At 35.1% G+C, this 20,448-nt stretch overlaps 1 protein-coding gene across 1 annotated transcript; it reads right to left on the bottom strand.

The window, feature by feature from the left end:
- Positions 1–854: 854 nt before the first annotated feature.
- Positions 855–2,649, bottom strand: LOC130947678 (transcription factor MYB108-like). The gene is made up of 3 exons (XM_057876380.1): positions 2,258–2,649; positions 1,842–1,971; positions 855–1,753 (listed from the first exon to the last, which is right to left on the bottom strand). The coding sequence occupies exons 1-3, from the start codon at positions 2,451–2,453 to the stop codon at positions 1,252–1,254; spliced, it is 828 nt and encodes a 275-aa protein (XP_057732363.1). The 5' UTR covers positions 2,454–2,649; the 3' UTR covers positions 855–1,251.
- Between the last annotated feature and the right edge of the window lie 17,799 nt (positions 2,650–20,448).

Here is a 20,448-nt window from a genome sequence, read left to right as displayed (position 1 = left end):
CCCCCTCAAATTAATAACAACTGCACACCGAATCATTCGGTAAGACCCTTACTATTCACCTCATCGCATCGATTATCACATTATCTCCGTGTCTTTTAATCTTACCCATTTAAATATTTTACAATATATCTTAATGGATGAAAGGACTGACGTATTAAACTAGCAGTAGAGGAGCCAGCCTCACTAGAAACGCTTCCAATCTTTTATATATAACTATAAACAAACGTTACTCGAGGTACATAAAAATTTGAACCATCAAAATAAGTGATAAACTCGAGATAATACTCAATTTGGTTCTTCAATTTGTACGTAATCTTAATTTAGTCTTTAAAATTTCAATTATCTCTATTTAGCCTACAAAATTTGTAGATGTGACTCATTTTAGTCCTTGAAATAATTTTTTATGCACAAACATTAATAGAATACTGGCATAGATAGCTAGATACTTTATTAAATTTTGTAAAATGTCATTTTTATTTTGGCACTCAAATAATTCAAAAAATATGTTGTTATTAAAACTCTTTTTTTTTCTAAAACAATTGATCTAGTATCACTTTTAAGTTGTTTGAATATCAAAATCAAAATGATATTGTTTTATAAATTCCAGCATGACATTTGGTTCATTAGTTTCTATGTCAGTGTTTTATTAATGTTTTTGTGCAAAAAATTATCCCAATCATTAATATAAATTACGTTTACAAAGTTTAAAAACTAAAAATAATTAAAAAATAATTAAAATTTTAGGAACTAAATCGATTTAAATTGAGTATTAACTCTGAAAAACTCAATCGGTGGGATATCATTATATTTAATATGCTACATAACCTGTGTAAATGAAATATTAACGGAAGAAATTAAAAATGAAATGAAATATTTCAAATTAAATAAATGTAACGATTACAACATGATACATGAACAATCTTTGGAAACAAATTATCATGTTGATATACGTAGGACGAGGATTACGACCTAAAAAACCAAAAATAATAATCCTAAGAAACTAAATAAACATGCAATTAAATTTTATTAGCAATAATGTCAAGTGGATGGAGACTCACAAACAATTTATTTTTTGTTATATGAAATTGATAATAAATAATTATTAAATAATTTAATATATTTAATTAAATTATTAATTTCATAAGAAAAACAACAAATTTCCACCGTAATGTCACGTAAACTCTAATACACTTGCAATCAAACATGTTAGTGCGGTGCCTAGCGTAAAAGAAATTATCGAAATGGTCAGAGTCAAAGATGATCGTCATCAGCAAGTTGCTGCTGCAAGAACCATATGTTTTCATCAGTCCAAAAATCAGCACCCCCGAAACCATTTTCCGGTTCAAATGGCGTGGATGATGACGTGGCTCCCTTTTCCGCACGCTCTGAAGAACCCCCACCACTTCCACTACCCATTAAACTGTAATAAGACACACAAGAATCAGAGACTGAAGAAGAGGCTTGGAATTGTTCACATCCTGAGAATGAAGAGCAAGATTTAGACGAAGCCATCGAAACTGAAGTGACAGGATTAACTATCTCGCAAGCTTGGGAGACGCACATGGTGGATCTTCCTTGGGCTTGAATCTGCTCCATAAGGCGCGGCATCCATACGTAGCGCAACGCGTCTCTGAACTGTTTGCTGTTGACGTCGCATTTTAGTTGCTTCGCCTGCTTCACCACTCTCGTTCTCCAGTAGTTCTTGATCTCGTTGTCTGTTCTTCCAGGCAATTGTTCTGCTATTTTCGACCACCTGATGATAAACACAATCATAACGGTTTGTTCATTCACATAGTAATCACATATCAATCAAATAAATTAGTTATATAATAATTAAGTACCTATTTCCCCATCGCGAATGGAGGTCAAGAATCAAGAGTTGTTCTTCGAGGGTGATGTTCCCACGTCTAACATTCGGACGCAAGTAATTTAACCATCTTAATCTGCAGCTTTTCCCGCTTCGTTTTAGACCTGCAATTCAATAATAAACACACTATTAATTAATCATATCAACCATATCCTTGTTTAAGACATGCATGGTGTGTATGATTCAGAACCCAAAAATGGTAAATGCACACCAAAAATTAGCTATGGTATTTATGTATAAATACATATGTTGTTTAACTTATTTCAATGTATATGTGGCTTATCTGGTCATTGATTTTTTATGTATACTTAACGAAACTGTTGTGAATCACCGAAAGATTTTTAGTATAAACTTTTTATGAATAATGGTAAATATATGAATAATGCTTGCCTGCAGAGCGTGCAACAGAGTTCCAGTGTCCTTCACCATAGGTGGTGATATGGTTCAACAGAGCAGAATCCTCTTCCTCTGTCCATGGACCTTTTCTAATTTCCATGTCTTCCTCGCTCCCATTTGTTACTGAAGAGCCACAATCCGATAAACTTCTCATGATCATGTGAACACTGCTTGTGTACTCCATCTCCATAAAACCACGCACTATATATCTTCTGTATTGCTTCAGAGAAAGAAACAAAGAAAGAAAGGAAAATATCTTAGCTTAAGATTTGTTGAGCACATGGGAGATATAAATGGTGATATATATATATAGGGATGTGTAAGCTCTTAGGAGGCACTGGATTTAGGAGAATGTGCACTTCCAAGATAGAGTATTTGTCAAAACCAAGTTGGGGGGCTGCGAATTGAAAATCTTTTAATTGACTCAATGGGTCTAGAGTATTATTTTTCTCGTAGGTTTTGGCTGAGTCTTTGACGTTGCATTTGGGGCTGACCCGTTGACTTCTTATGACACGCTTCTAAACAAAAGTGAGCAATATAATAATAAGAAGATTTGTTTTTCCTTAATGTTGTCAAACTCGATCACACAGTGGGTTTTGCTGCAACACTCGGTCAACGTCCTAATTTTATCGATATCACGACGTGGTTCAATGTAACCTAATTGTGTTTATAGTTCCGCCCCTACCTACTTTCTTATTCCTTGTAACCGTTTATAGTAACAGTTTGTGTTAATTGCAATGACAACTAATTTGTATATTCCTAGGTGAAAATTCACGTGTGAAATTATTTTTTGTGTGAGGTTAATAATTAAAAATTATTAGATAATAATTTAATTAAATTTATTAATTCATTTAATAATTTTTAAATATAAACTTTATCAGAAGATAATTGTATGCAATTTTTCACCATATTCTTATTTTTAGCTGCCTCATCCAGCAGGTTTCAATTGTGAACCCAACTTCTCTTGAAGATGTGTTATTGACAAATATTTTTACAATAGTGCTACATAAAAAACCTTTTTAATAATAAGTCTAATTAAATTAGTCGAGTATTTATTAGCACAAAATAATTTCTCAACAAAAATTTCTAACACACATTCTGCTAATTTTTTTTCCTTTTCTACTGTGTGTTTCTTTTTTTTAGGGTTCATTACTATTGAAAGCACTTTGATTTACTCATAAAATCTTTGTTTTGATGGTTGAGTTTTGCCGTTGAATACCAATTCATGCACATGTTCTACCAATCTGTCAAGAATCAAATGGAAAAGAAAGGCCAGTAAATATTCCCAATCTCATTCCATCAAGGGCAATGAAAGAAGAAGATGAAAATTTTTTATAATTAAGGATGAAGAGAGTAAATTCGTAATACACCAAAAAATTGTGTTCTTTTATCCTTATTTCTTTTAAAAAAAATTCCATGTTTAAGTAAAAAAATTGTGTTTAACTAAAAAAACTTGTATTTATGTAAAAAATTCTGCATTTTCTTCTTGTGTTTGTTTTTAAAAATTTTTGTATTTATCGTAAAAAATTTACATATTCTGGTAAGAAATTACCATGTTGTCTTCTTATAATTCTTTTCAAAAGTTTCCATGTTTAGATCAAAATATTTATGTGCTTAGATTAAAAGTTTTGGACATTTTTTATACATTTTTTTCTTCCACTATAAGAAAAATATTGAGTACCGTTGGATTTATCGCTGTTTTGGAGTTGAAGGTATATACAGCGTCGGAAATTATTTATCGGTAGATTTTCTGTCAGTATTTTCAATAGATTTGTCGAGGCTGAGTTGATGATTACCATCGGATTAACTTTGGCGCCATTTTACGTGTTTAGATGCCAAGTTACCGTCGGATTAATCCGTCGATAAATCCTACGGTAGTAATTTTTTTGGACACAGTTAAGCCACAATTAGTAGTCAAATTAAAAATCATGTTAAAAAATTGTTAACAGAAATCTAAAATTAGTAGAAATCAACAAATTATTTTATTAAAAATAAATTGTCTAAATACAATAAAATATCACGGAAGGAGAATACATTGAAGTAGACAACAAAAAAATAAAACCATAATCCCTACAGATCCCAATAATTGTCGTCGACGTCGTCCCCTGTTAAGACGACAGAATAGCTGCTGATGTTGGTGCCCTATCAGCAGCGTTGTCACTGGAACCAACAACGCTGCTGCCTCTAGCGCACATCTGCTAGTTGTACTCCTCCATCTACTCTCGCAATTGATCTAGCTGCTCCAACTTCTCCATTAGGCCCGAGCTGATAGAAACGGCTCCTCTCACGCATGCAAAAAAAGCGTTGTATCTCTACTCAGACTGCTCTCCTTGTTGGTGAATCTCCTGTGTTAACTTCTGCACCTCCTCCCTCGAGTCGACAACTTTCTGGGATCCGCAGGGCTGGTGGCAGAGGCAGAGAAAGCTGCCAACGCGGAGGATCGGAGGCTATTGGTGAAGAATGACCCCAAATTAAAGCGACAATTTTTGTGGGGTTCAAAGGTGGTCTCGGGATAAATCCTATCAGGATCTACCACTAAGGTCTCGGAGTCGGCTTTGTCGTTCCCACTAAGTGGCTGAGATTGCTGAGTCGTAATTTCCAACCTCTGCATTTAATCCTCTTGTGTCATATACATTGTGATTAGGATAATAGTTAAATAATTGACTTTAAACCAAATAAATTTGAAAGTTAGAATTAATTTAAACTCACATAATGGGTCACAGACCGCTCATCAGCAAGTCTCTGCCAATGTCGCCTCACGATCTAATGATTTAGACCACAAAATATATCAACCAATAAAATAAATGAACAAATTAAACAACTAATTCAAGTAACTACTAAAAAAATTAAACAATGACAAAATTCTTGCCAGTCTACTCTTCGTCTTCATGAAGGTCGTTGAATATTTGGATGAGTGGCATGAGGGTTTTTTAAAAATGCGAATGAATAATCCTTTGGTGTATCTGGCAGTTATGGTGAGTGCGGAATCTATGGAATCTCAAACAATCAGTAATGAAGCAATCTCTGAAAGAATGGAGACTTGGGAATATGGAGATAAACAGAAAGAAGGGGTTGATTTGGTGTTGAACAAAAGTTCAGTTAGGGCTGGGTTGAAGCATATAAGGCCCAATATGTTAGTAGGGTATGGCGGCGAAGTGGCTGTGTGGTGCGACGGAGAGTACGTCATTGTGCGTTTTAAAAAGGCCTCCTTGCTGGCTGCTACGGGTGTCGGTGAAGAGAAGGGTGTTGCTGGTCATGGAGTTCGCGAATAGGTTGATGCCACGATGAACAGCGCCGACGAGGCAAATCTGGGAGCAGTGCAGAAGTCAGCTGCTAGTGGCGGAGGTGATAATGTCCACGCTGAACTTGATGGCGTGGAAAACAAGGAGGAGCGTGAAGCCCCTTATGCACCCGACGAGCAGAATCAAGCCGAAAAAGAGATTGGCTGAGGTGCAGAAGAGAAAAACATTCCACCAAGTGTAGTTAATGAGATCCACGCTAGTTTGGACGAGACTGGTAAGTAGCATGTTGGCATATGTCTAATGAGGGGTGATGCAGTGCAAGTTTCAGATTTAGGGGATGAGAATACAATGGTGTAGGAAACTGGATTGGATGATGAGGGGTTGTAAAGAACTTGGAAGATTCGGAGGATTTAGAACAGGATGCAGACGGTGAAACCAATCAAGATGAACACGGAGGAAGTTGGGATAAAGATATGGCTGAAAATAGGGCTGCTTGGAATTTAGCTGTCGAATCAGAAGCTGTTTTATATGACGAGGATGAGGACATTATGGCTATTCTCCAAGCTCAGAATGAAGTATTGACACAAAAAAGAAAGCAAGCAAAACAAAAAGAGAAAGCAAGAATGTGCCACCCCAAAAACCGAAATAAGGTGTGTAATAAAGTTTTTAAATGATTTTAGTTTGTGGAATATGAGAGGTTTAAGAGGTGTTAGAAAGTGAAAAATGGTAAAAAAATTTAAGTGTAAAAATAATGTGAATATGTTAGGATTGATAGAGATAAAGAAGGAGATGATTTCTAAGTTTGATGTAGTACAACTTTGGGGCAATGATGCGGTGAGTTTGGAATTTATGGGATCGGAAGGTGCTTCTGGAGGTTTATTAATAATGTGGGATGTTATAATATTTAGGTTGAGTAATTGTTACAAGGGGGAGAGATGGTTGTGTATAGAAGAGGAATTGACAAACAATAATTTTTATTTGTGCTGTTTACTTGGTGTATGGTGTGCATACAAGGGAAGAAAAGCTTGCTGTGTGGGAAGAGTTGAGTTTTTTTATCGGAAATATGTCAGGTTCCTCTTTACTACATGGGTGTCTTTAATGAGGTTATGCAGTTGGAAGAAAGAAAAGGCGCTAGTGTGTAACAGCATATCGAACTGGTGGATATAGAGATGAATGACCGTAAGTTTACGTGGTTCATGGGGTCAATCGTGTAGGCAAATTAATAGAATATTGATGAATTTAGTTCCTTTGTTATTATTTGGAACACTTGGTTGAAAAGGAATGACATAATTTTCAGGAATCAAGAACAGGTATTACAGGAGTAGTTATCAAGAATCAGGTGTTACAGGAGTAGTTAACAAGTCGATTAAGAACTACAAAAAGTGGAGTGATATTTGATCTTTTGGGTTGTTGATGGCTTTTGTCGAAGATGATTAGAAATTAGTTTATTTGATCTATTTAGTACTTTTCTGTTGAGACGTTGATTCTCCACCTTATTGTGTTGAGCTTTTTATTTAAAAAAAAGTGTACATCAGTTGTTTCTATTCCCATCTTCAGTTATTCTTCCCATAATATTCAGTTGATGACAATAAATTATTTGGTTCAATAAAAAACACTAATTACAGCAGTTGATCAAAGATAACAATTAAGAAGACCTCTTTCTCAGTTCATCACAATCAGTCAGTGAAATAACAATGCTAAAATAGAAAGATCAGATAAGAAAAAGTTAAGAGGTCTTGCAATAAAGAAAACATGGGTGAGCAGGCCAAAAAGATAAAAGATTCAAGATCTGATCAATAGAGAGATAGATTCAACAACATAAAAGCAGTATGAGAAATGCTCAAGTGTGTAGGAGCACAATCATTAAGAGAAACTAGCAAAGACAATAACTAAATCATACGTATTCTACATGTGCAGTTTTTATAAGATTATTAAGCACTATTAACCTTTTGACCTAGTCTAATGAGTATAATTTAGAGTCTTATACACACAAAGTACCAAATTCTAAAATACCTTTCAAATACGAGGTATGAAGTCTAATTAACAATAAGAATTAGACAAAGATTAATTATAAGCTTATTACTGTTTTTTGATAGTAAGTATAAACTAATCTAACGGACAGAAAGAAATGAATGTCATAGTCAAAAAGTGGGAATTATTACTCATATCCATCAATCATATCATATCTTTCAAATAAAATCAACAATATAACAGCCTGTTATTAATTTGCAAACATAGTCATAGTCATAGTTAAATTATAATCTAAAGATTAGCTCATGTGATTATTATCAATTTCATGTAGCTCCACCTCTTGAGTACAAAAAATGATAACTTCCATCGCTATTCTTAATTTCTTATAATTTATAGTCTTATACACACAAAATACCAAAGAGTTTAATTTATAGGTATTTAAATAGCTCACCAGTAATAAAAAACAATAAGAATTTTAGAAAAACAATAGAACAATAGCAGAACAAATAGCAGAATAATATCCAAAATACATTTAAGATAATAAAAATTAGTAGGAATGTCACTAACCTGGACTTGGCGGACGACGACGAAGTTGGATTTGGCGGCGGATGACGAAACTGGTGACGCGAAGATCAGCGTTCATTGGCGGTGAGAAGAGCGGTGGCTGCAACGGAGGCTAGGGATCACAACGACAGCTTCAATGGAGACATCGCGGCAAACGGGAGGTGCAAGGATAGGAGGAAAGCATTGGCGGCAGTGGTGGGGCTGACGGCGTCGGCGGGGTTGAGACACAGCTAGAGAGAGAAAGGAAGAAGAGAGGTTAGAGAGAGGAAGAAAGAGAAAGAGAGAGTAATTTCAAATTGAAGGAGGAGAGAGGTTCGCGCTTTGAATTTTAAGGCTAATTACTCTCGAATTTACTGGCAGATAAATTCGACGGTAACTCGTTATAAATGACCAAAACGCAACGTTTCACTAAAATAGGTTAAATTCACTAGTAAATCCCACGCAACATTTTATGCTTATTTTCCCAACTTTTCCTTCAAGTATTACTGGCAAATTTACCGTCAAAAATCGGAATCCATCAGTAACGATTTGGCTCAATGAATTTCACGTCAAAACCGTCGGTAAATTCGTTGGTAAAACTGACGTTAATATGTGAAGTTAAATTCGATAGTACTTAGCATTTTTCTTATACTGTTCTTCTACTTTCAATCTTCTCTTTTATTTCTTACAAATTTTTCTATTCATGGTTTTTAGTGGTTGTTTCTCCTTCTTCCTTTCCTTGATAGCATTTTCTTCAATTCAAGTGTGTGTATATTGCAGGACGGGATTTTATGTAGTGACTAAGCATTGACTTTTTTATTTGTTTGAGATTATATGATTCTTGTTTAGATGGTGTTTATAGTCTTATAATTTATGCGTAACTCTTGTTTATAGGATTTCACTACCCTACTTCAGAGAGCTTTTTACTACAACATTTATAGGATATGAGTAAGACAATATTTAAAAATTATTGCCTAAATACTAATAAAGAGTTATTTTTTTATCTATAACAACACTTTGGGATTTGAGGCGACGCTTTTGGGGCCTTGGAGATGTGACCTTGTCTTAGATTAAAAGCAATGGTTTTTTGTTTCAAAAACAACATTTTTGGAAACAATCCTTTGGGAGTGTTGTCTTTTCTTGAAAACAGGCAACGCTTTGTAGCGGTTTTTAGGCAACGCTTTACACATATTCTTTTGGTTGTCATCATGTTTTGGCCACTAGTAAAAAACGTTGCCTCTTCCTTTAATTATACAACCTGTTAAAGTATTGTCTATTATTGTACATTAGAGGAAAAAAAGTATAATTTATATTTTATTATATATGTACCATGTTCCTTTTTTTCTTTCTTGAAAGTTTATCTACTAATCATTCTATAAGAATTTCATGTAGGCAAGTACGCGGATTGGATCGGATCAGATCCAATTTTCAAGTTTTTTAGTCAAATCTGATAAAATCCGATCTGAACATTTGCAAATCAGATATCGGATATATTCGCAAAACATAACAATATTTTAAAAAATTTATTTTTATTAAAAATATCGATAAAATTTATTTTTTCATTCTTTTAAACATGTTTACTTCTAAAATATTATTAAACATACTTTTTTAAATAATAAAAATAAAATAATACAACATATATAATAATTATTAATTGAAATTAAACATAAAAAGAATATTTACTTATTTATTTATTTTTTATGGATCCACGAATATGTGGATACCAACCTGAAATCCGCAATCTGATTCTATTAGTGTGCATATCAGATTAGATTCGATAGTCTTATGGATTGGATCATATCCGCAATTTTCACATTGGATTCGGATAAACACCGGGAATATACGGATTTAACCCAATCCATAAACAGGCTTAATTCCATAATGAGTAAAAATCTTTAAGAGTAAAACAAAAAAAATAAATTTACTTATTAGAATGAAAGTAATGTGATTAAGAATAATTTACTTGGATGTGATTAAAAAATAATTGAATAATTATCTACTCGAAAATTAATATTATTAAAGAAAAAAATTAAAATTTATTAAAATAAACGTAAAAAAATTCGGTACATTAGAGACAAAATAATATAATTTATGTTTTATTATATATATATATCATGCTCTTTTTTCCTAGTCATTTTAAGCTATAAGTATTTTATGATGAGTAAAAATTTTGAATTCGTAATGCAAATTCATTTTGTTAAAATTCACTTTCGTTTTAATTAATTTAATAATTCTTCTAAGAGAAATGTATTGTTATTGTTCCTAACGTTTTTGTCTTATTTAAGTTTTTAATGTTTCAAAATCGTTCCAATGTTGTCCTAGCATCAGTTCTGTTAACAAATCATTAATGGCAGAACATTCTAAAAGAGTGTGGATATATGTAGAAATATGAAGAGTGGTGTAAAATAATCTAGAAGAGTTTAGAAAAATGTGGTAGGTTAGATATTTATAATGAAAGTTCTGGACACTCGATTTGGACCATTATTAGATTTAATTCTAACCGTCTATGAGTATGTGGATGGTTATAAATAGAGGTGAGAGTTTGTATTGTGGTGTGTGAGTCATTTGTAATAAATGTTTGAGTAGTAAAGTGCTTTTTACCAAAATTTCTTTTTCCTTTTGTTCTTAATTTTCTTACTAAATATTGAGAGTTAGATTGACTTAGTCTAACGTCGTGACAATTTGGATAACATTGAAATAATTTTAAAATGTTAGAATCTTAAATAAAGCGATTTAAATATTAAGAACAATTTTAACATTTACCCAAAATGTTAAAAACAAAAACAGTAATTTATTCTAGATAAATCTGATAGATTTTTATTCCACTTTCGAACATTCTTTTTAATGAGATTTTGATTTTTTTTTCAAATATTAATTTAGATGTTATTATGAATTAAAAATAAAATTTAAAAAAAATAACTGATATTGCAGGTAAATTTTGATTCTCTAGTTGGTCTCTTTTGGTTAACTATTTTAATAAACCTGATTTATGTAGGTGTAAAAAAATTAAACCAATACACTTTAAAATTAAACAAAATTAATATATTTTAAATATTTTAAATAATTAATTAATTTGAGTATATAAATTATTATATAAATTTTGTGTGTGTTTTGTGTTCTGCTTTAGGATTATTTATGCTAATACTCTAGAAACAGCTAAGGCTAAAAAACGTGATGAAAGTTTGACTTAATAAACTGAGTATAGAAGACTGGGATCACTGGATTTGATCTTTAAATATTACGTTTTAAATTCGTTGTGTTTCTCATTGGAAGCACTAATCGCCGCAACCTTTGAAATAAGCACATTTTGTTTCTTCTTAAATTATTTGAATTACAAGAGTCGTTGACACGTAATTGGGCAGTCAACATATTATTTGTTTTTTAATAATCACTTCTCAATTTCTTCGCTTTTGGAGTCCAATCTTTGGTCATCGCTGACATCATATTATACTCCGATTCAACTCATCAGCAATAATCGTTCAATCATGTGTGTGTTCCTTTACTTCCCTACTTAATTAAATTACAAACTTTGTCTTATTAATAAGAGGAATATAATTCCAAACTTTTACATCTAAATTGTTATTATTAATTGTATTGCGATATTTATTTAGTTTTACCTATCTCACCACCTTCAGTTTGAATTAAATTAGTGTTTCAAATAAATAAATAACTATTTTATAATATATATGCAAATATTATTAAAAAAAATCTTATCAAACTCACTTCATTGTCAAAACTTTCGCTCTATAAAATGCAAGTAACCAAATGGCATACGTATAGTACAAAATATTTACAAGATTTTAAAGATGTTAATTGCCCTATCCAAATTGTTAATAGTTGATACTTATACTAAAGTTACGTCTCCATATCATGGTTCTAAAATTTTTTTTGAAATAAAAAATTCAACACAACAAGATAAAGTATTAACGTCTCAACAGAAAAATATTAAACAGATAAAATAAACTAATTCTCAATCATTTTCGACAAAAGCCATCGATAACCTAAAAGATCAAGTATCACTCCACTCTTTGTAATTCTTAATCGACCTGTTAAATACTCCTGCAACACCTGATTCTTGATTCCTGAAATTCTGTCATTTCTTTACAAACAAGTGCTCCAAATGATAACAATGAAATCAAACTCACCAATATTCTATTAATTTGACTACATGATTGACCCCTGAACCATGTAAACTTACGGTCATTTAGCTCTATATCCACCAGTTTGATAATACTTTTAAGACACTAGCGCATTTTCTTTCTTCCAACTGCACAACCTCATTGAAGAAACTCATGTAGCAAAGAGGAACCTGACATATTTTCGGTAAAAAAATTTAACTCTTCCCACACAGCAAGCTTTTCTTCCCTTGTATGCGCACCAAACACCAAGCAAACAACACAAATAAAAATTATTGTTTGTCAATTCTCCTTCTATACACAACCATCTCTCTCTTTTGTAACAATTACTCAACCTAAACATCATAACATCCCACATTATTAATAAACCTCCAGAAGCACCTTCCGATCCCACAAATTCCAAACTCACCGCATCATTACTCCAAAATTGCACTATATCAAACTTAGAAATTACCTCATTCTTTGTCTCTATCAATCCAAACATATTCACATTATTTTTACGCTTAAATTTTTTACCATTTTTCACTTTCCAACACTCCCTAAACCCCTCATATTCTACGAATTAAAATCATTTAAAAACTTTATTACACACCTTATTTCGGTTTTTGGGACGACACCTTCTTTCCTTTTCTTTCTGTTTTGCTTGCCTTCTTTTTTGTGCCAATACTTCATTATGAGATTGGAGAATAGCCATAATGTCCTCATCCTTGTCATATAAAACAGCTCCTGATTCGACAGCCAGATCCCAAGCAGCCTTATTTTATTTTCAGCCATATCTTTATCCCAACTTCCTTCGTGTTCATCTTGATTAGTTTCATCATCTACACCCTGCTCTGAGTCCTCCGAATCTTCCAAGTTCCTTATAGTCCATTCATCATCCAACCCAATTTCCTGCACGCACCATTGTATTCTCATCCTCTAAATCTGAATCTTGCATTGCATCACCCCTTATCAGACATATGCCAACATGCTGCTTACCACTCTCATCCAAACTGGCGTAGATCTCATTAACTATACTTGGTGGAATATTTTTCTCTACTGTGCTATTCGAATAATTCCTCGCACCTCCGCCTATAAATCCCGCTAAAATTGGTAAATTATTAGTTAATAAATAGAATTTTAATTAGGAAAGCTAAAAATGCAAAACTAATATCAAAATAGGATAGAGCTCGTCGAAACGAGAATTTTGATACCAATTTTGAAAATTTGGCTCAGAATCAGACTGGAAGGGCCGAGCCAGTTGAACTGGGGCCCAAATCGGGCCTGTGGGTCCAACTGGACCCATAACATAAATGAAGCAGTAGCTTCATCTTCTCCATTTCACAAAAGCAACAAAACACACAGCAAGAGGGGAGGAGAAGAAACCTAACCCTCACTTTTCCTTCTCACCACCATAACTCCTCCGTCCGGACTCCGATCGCCGCACCGTTCGCGGCCACGTGCTCAGCGCGTCGAGCTCTACCTTTCTATCCGAATAATTTCACTGGTAAGCCTCCTATTAAGTTCAGAATCCCTATCCCTCTTTCTTTGGTAAACTTGAAAATATATGGTGAATCTTGTCCAATTTCTATGTTCTAGGTTCAAGTTAGCTTCCGGAACTTGTGGGCTCAAGCTATTGAGCATATGGGTATGGTAAAAACATCCTAACCCTAACTCAATCTTGTTTTTGATAATAGAAAACTGAATTGGAACATATATATGTGTATTAGGTGTAGGTTAAGAGGGTGTTTATGCATTGGACTTAAATTTGAATTACTTGGAGCTTTGTTGGTGACAAGGCTTGCTTTGGGGCTGTTTGATTGAGCTTGGAGGGGCTGTGATTTTGTGTTGAGAGGCTGCCTTAGGTGAATTAAGTGATCGGCCAAGGTATGGTTTAAGTTTCACACGTTTAATATTTACTTGTTAATGGCATTTAATGAGTAGTTTTGTGTTGTTGTTGGTATAAATATTGATGAACATTAATTGGGTTGATGATGTTATTAATTCCATGTTGTTGAACTTACTTATAATGGATTATGTTGATATTGATATTGATATTGATGAATTATGATTGGTAATTGTTAATGACAAGTTATTATGTTAAGTTGATGAATTAATGTGTATGAAGGGTTGATTTTGCTAATGGCATTTAAATTGGTATATGGATGGGAGGTTGATAAATATATGGTGAAAGTTGGTATAGGTAAAATTTTGATATGAACAATGAAGGGTTGTTGATGTATGAGGTAAAAGTGAGTAATTATTGATGATTGAGGTTGGTTAAGTTGATTAAAGTTATTATTGGCAATGGTTGTTGATGAATTGAGTGGATATGGCATTACAATGTAGGTTTATATGGTAAGAAAGTTAAGTTGGTGAAAATGAGGTTTTATTGAAAGTGGTTAAAACCAAATTTTGATGAAGTTTGGACATCTATAATTTAATCCTCAAATTCTTGATTGATTTGTGGTTTGTTGCAAGTAAAAGATGGTTTTAAGAACTTTTGATTGATATCAATTTTGTGAAAAACGAAACTTCGTAGAAAAAGTTATGGATGTTGCAAGTTTGAGGTATAAAACTGTGTTGCAGGATGGTAAAAGCTGGTTGCAAAATGCTTCTGGCCATTTTGCCCATTTTTTTCAAAACACGCCCACCCACGTGTGCGCGTGGCGTAGAATTTTGGCGACGCATGCGCGAAAGGCATGCGTATGCGTGTGTGCATATTCACGCGTACACATGACTCACGTGTACGTGTGACTTGATGTACACTCCACGCGTGCGCGTGGCTTACGCGTACGCGTGGATGCTGCCTGCTGCAAAAATCGGTTTTGGCTGTTTTTAAACCAATTTTTTCACTTCTAAACCTCCATTTTCTTCCTTTTAAGGCTTTAAGTATGGTTCTAGGTCCAGTAGACAAAAGAAACTAGGAAAACAAGATAACTTGAGGGTGAAAAAAGTTGTAAACGGTGGCTTTTATGAAGAAAATGAGAATGTTAATGAGGTTTAAAGTTAAGGCTTGCCATTTAATGATGTATTGATGATAATTTTTATGGATTATGAATAAAGATATCTGAGATACGAGTTTCCCTGGGTAAGAACCGTGGCTCGCCACCACGTGTTCCAGGTTGAATCTCGATACTTTGTTGACCCTACGTCGTAAGGGTGACCGGACACATATAAATTCCCGGGTATGGATAGCCCCATTGAGTGATTATATGACAAATGAATGTGAACTCTATGCATAGACTCTTGGGAATGCGCGACGGGAGACAGTCTAAGGTTTTCGGACTTGTCGGGTTGGTTGGATAACCGACAGATGGGCCCCATCAGCTATAGGACAGGCATGCATCATATGCATTTGTTTGTATTGGTTGCTATGCAATTCCTGGGTATGCCTAATTGATATATATCACCTGCTATCTGTTATACCTGCTATTTGTACTAGCTGCTCACTACTTGTGCGTGAACTTGTTTGGATGTTTGTTCTTGTTGCATTATGAATGATGGAGGAATGGAGGAATCGGAGAAACGGTTTGGCGTTAAGTTAGGATCAAACTTGAGTAGGATAGGTAGATTTAGAATACCTACCCCTGTTTATGGCTTCTGTTTAGTATTTAAGCTGCTTAACTGAATAACGGAGTTCTAGGATTGCCTACGGCATTCTTAGGACCGTATTTATTATACGCGTGGCACTTTTACCATGCTGAGAACCTTTGGTTCTCATTCCATATTGTATTGTTGTTTTTCAGATGCAGGTCGAGAGGCTCCTCGCTAGGCGTCTGGATCCTGGGAAGCGAAGTAGTCCTTGGGTGTATTTTGGTTTCTGGTTGTATATATGTATATATAGGTCTAGCTTACTCTCCAAGTAACTTATGTATGCTGCTCCTTTTAGAGGTTGAAGGAGAGTTAGAAGTTTACTTTGATATTTTGATGTATTTTGGGGATATCTATATATGTTTATATGTATATATACATCCTCTGGCCAGCCTTAGCTTCGCAGGCTGAGTCAGAGAGCTAGTTAATCTGTTTCCATGGCTTTTACTTATTCTTTTGCTTATTCCTATCGTGTTTTTATTAGGTTTCTTAGCACGCAAGCAATCCTTTCCATTGAGTGTTGCGCTTTTAATTTTTCGCGATTTTTGTTTACCGCTTTGTTTCAAGGCTCCTAGTATATTACCCCCTTCTCTATTATGTATTTATTTTACTGTATTAGAGGTCCGTAACACCACACTACCTCTGTTCTACGACTTAAGCGTAAAAACTTGTGTAGTAGGGTGTTACACCGCCAATCTCTTTTTCGACTTGATTCTGCTCATCGAGTGCATAAGGGGCTTCACGCTCCTCCCTACCCTCCATGCCATCAAGTTCACCGTGGACATTATCACCTCCGCCACTAGAAGCTGACTTCCGCACTGCTCCCAGATCTTCCTTGTCGGCGATGTTCACTGTGGCATCAACCCCTTCGCGAACTCCATGACCAGCCACGGCCCTATCTTCACCGTCACCCGCAGCAGCCAGAAAGGAGGCCCTTTTAAAACGTACAATGACGTACTTTTCGCCGCACCACACAGCCACTTCGCCGCCACACTCCACTAACATATTGGGCCTTATATGCTTCAACCCAACCCCACCTGAACTTTTGTTCAACACCAGATCAACCCCTTCTTTCCGTTTATCCCCGTATTCCCAAGTCTCTGTTCTTTCAGAGATTGCTTCGTTACTGATTGTTTGAGATCCCATAGATTTTGCACTCACCATAACTGCCGGATACACCAAAGGATTATCTGTTCGCGTTTTCAAAAAATCCTCATGCCACTCATCCAAATCCTCAACAACAAATAATTTTCTATCCTTGTCATGATCTGCCTCCCGTAGCCCTTGTGGCATCATTACCACCACATCCCATCCCAACTCCAATGGTTCCCTCTGAATTTCTAGTTCTTCACTTCTATGGTGTTCCAAGACAACTCTCTCTTTCTCGTTCACCTCAATATCATTTTCTTTAATTTTTTCTTGTTTTCTAGCAGGAAAATCTTCATCGTGTGTAGTGATTTTTTCCCAGACATCAATCCTCCTCCTATACTTAGCCTTACCCACAAAGATCTCTTTGCTCCTTAATCGCATTCCATTAATCTCCTTGATGGCCTTTAATGCCCCTTGATGAGCGGATAATTTGTATACTTTTTGGCATTGTTTTTAGTATGTTTTTGATATGATATAGTTAGTTTTTAGTATATTTTTATTAGTTTTTAGTTAAAATTCACTTTTCTGGACTTTACTATGAGTTTGTGTGTTTTTCTGTGATTTCAGGTATTTTCTGGCTGAAATTGAGGGACCTGAGCAAAAATCTGATTCGGAGACTCAAAAGGACTGCAGATGCTGTTGGATTCTGACCTCCCTGCACTCAAAGTGGATTTTCTGGAGCTACAGAAGCCCAATTGACGCGCTCTCAACGGCGTTGGAAAGTAGACATCCTGGGCTTTTCAGCAATATATAATAGTCCATACTTTGCCCAAGATTTGATGGCCCAAACCGGCGCTCAAAGTCACCTCAAGAAATCCCAGCGTTAAACGCTGGAACTGGCACCCAAATGGGAGTTAAACGCCCAAACTGGCACCAAAGCTGGCGTTTAACTCCAAGAAGAGTCTCTACACGAAATTTCTTCATTGCTCAGCCCAAGCACACACCAAGTGGGCCTGGAAGTGGATTTTTATGTCATTTACTCACTTATGTACTAGTTTTCTATAAGTAGGACCTTTTACTATTGTATTAGGGAGAAGACTTTGGTAGCTATCTTTGTTTTATGCTATCTTAGACCTTTGGGAGGCTGGCCATTCGGCCATGCCTAGACCCTGTTCTTATGTATTTTCAACGGTGGAGTTTCTACACACCATAGATTAAGGTGTGGAGCTCTGCTGTACCTCGAGTATTAATGCAATTACTATTGTTCTTCCATTCAAATTCCACTTGTTCTTTATCCAAGATATCACTTGTTCTTCAACATGATGAAGGTGATGATTGACGCCCATCACCATTCTCACTCATGAACAAGGTGACTGACAACCATTCTTGTTCTACACGCATCCGAGACTTAGTGAATATCTCTTGGATTTCTGATTGCATGATGCATGGTTGATCGCCTGACAACCGAGTGCTCGCCTGACAAACGAGCCAGCCATTCCGTGAGATCAGAGTCTTCGTGGTATAGGCAAGAACTGATGGCAGCATTCAAGAGAATCCGGAAGGTCTAACCTTGTCTGTGGTATTCTGAGTAGGATTCAATGATTGAATGACTGTGACGTGCTTCAAACCTGTAACCTACTGGGCGTTAGTGACAGACGCAAAAGAGTTATTCTATTCCGGTAGGGGAGGGAACCAAACCGATGATTGGCAGCACTGTGACAGAGTGTGTGCATTAGCTTTCACTGCGCGGATGGGAGGTAGCTGCTGACAACAGTGAGACCCTATACGAGCTTGCCATGGAAAGGAGTAAGAAAGGATTGGATGAAGGCTGTAGGAAAGCAGAGAGACGGAAGGGAAGGCATCTTCATACACTTGTCTGAAGCTCATACACCAATGATATACATAAGTATCACTATCTTTATCTTCTATGTTATTTTCGTTCATCACCATATATATCTGAGTTTGCCTGACTAAGATTTACAAGATGACCATAGCTTGCTTCATTACTAACAATCTCCGTGGGATCGACCCTTACTCACGTAAGGTTTATTACTTGGACGACCCAGTGCACTTGCTGGTTAGTTGTGCGAAGTTGTGTAATGCCATGGTATTGAGCGCACCAAGTTTTTGGAGCCATTACCAGGGATTATGAGAGTTGTGAAAAAGTATAGTTCACAATTTCGCGCACCAAGTTTTTGGCGCCGTTGCCGGGGATTGTTCTAGTTTTGAGCAAGCCTTTGGTAACATCAGAGCCAAGATCCGGCAACAACATCAAATTTTTGGTGTTATTGCCCGGGATTGTTTAGGCTGGACAACTGACGGTTCATCTTGTTGCTTAGATTAGGTATTTTTTTTTTCGAAATTCTTGAAGGTGAATTCTAGAGTTTCATGATGATTTGTTGAAATCTGGCTGGCTGAGAAGCCATGTCTAATCTGATTGGACCGAGGTTTCAACTTATCACCACAAGAGCTTGTTGATTTCGTATCAATCTTGCTTTTGGAGCAGTGATTTGCTAAGGCTTGGCTGACCTTTGGTCATGTCTAGTGTTTTGGACCGAAGCTTTCCTTGAAAGCTTGGCTGGCTGTGAAGCCATGTCTAATTCCTGGACCGGAGTCTTAGACTAGCATTGCACTGATTCCTGGAATTCTCATTAAGAATTTTGATACCTTTTTCCACTTAATTTTCGAAAAAATACAAAAAAAAATTTGCAAAATCATAAAAATCCAAAAATATTTCTTGTTTGAGTCTAGTGTCTCATCTTAAGTTTAGTGTCAATTGCATGCATTCATTCATGTGTCTTAAGGATCCTCAAGTAATTCTTGATGATTTTTGTGTTCTAATCTTTGAATTCTATTGACTTGAAGTATTTTGTGTGTCTCATATGCATTCTCATATTGTTAGTGTCAGTAGTACACAAACTGCTAAGTTTGGTGTCTTGCATGCATTGTTATTTGATTCTTGTTGCATTTTGATTATTAAAAATCCAAAAATATTTTTAATTTGTGTCTTTTCAAGTCAATGATACAAGGAATTGAAGATTTAGAACATACTGCAGAGGAATTATACAGAAAAAGCTGAGCATTCAAAAATGCCCAGTGAAGAAGGCAGACTGGCGTTTAAACGCCAGCCAGGGCACCTGGTTGGGCGTTTAACGCCCAAAAAGGTAGCATTTTGGGCGTTAAACGCCAGAATGTATACCATTCTGGGCGTTTAACGCCAGGATGGTGCCAGGGGAAAGATTTTGTTTTCAAAATCAATTTTTTTCAAGTTTTCAAAGTTTTTCAAAACCAAATCTTTTTCAAATCATATCTTTTCAATCAAAATATTTTCAAAATCAATTTCTTTCCTTTTTCAAAGATGCTTACTAACAATTAATGATTTGATTGAACATTTTTTGCCTTTTCTATTAAGGAAGGTTTTATGTTTGAATCATATCTTTTCTTGTTAGGCAAGTCATTAGTTTTTAAAATCAAATCTTTTCAAATTATTTTCAATTCATATCTTTTCAAATTGTTTTCAAATCATATCTTTTAAAATTGTTTTTAAATCATATCTTTTAAAATTGTTTTCAAATCATATCTTTTCCATCATATCTTTTTAAAACCATAACTTTTCAATCAATTTTTTCAA

The sequence above is a fragment of the Arachis stenosperma genome, chromosome 9, assembly GCF_014773155.1.
Source record: "Arachis stenosperma cultivar V10309 chromosome 9, arast.V10309.gnm1.PFL2, whole genome shotgun sequence".
Lineage (NCBI taxonomy): Eukaryota > Viridiplantae > Streptophyta > Magnoliopsida > Fabales > Fabaceae > Arachis > Arachis stenosperma.
The sequence above is the reverse complement of the archived record's forward strand: the minus strand, read 5'-3'. Positions and strand labels throughout refer to the sequence as shown.

Bases quoted from the DNA above. Each gene is read 5' to 3' on its own strand.
- LOC130947678 (XM_057876380.1), bottom strand. From the start codon at position 2,453: ATGGAGATGGAGTACACAAGCAGTGTTCACATGATCATGAGAAGTTTA. The intron at 1,972-2,257 runs GCAAGCATTATT...ATTGAATTGCAG, and splicing joins CTCTGTTGCACGCTCTGCAG to GTCTAAAACGAAGCGGGAAA. The intron at 1,754-1,841 runs GTACTTAATTAT...GTTTATCATCAG, and splicing joins CATTCGCGATGGGGAAATAG to GTGGTCGAAAATAGCAGAAC.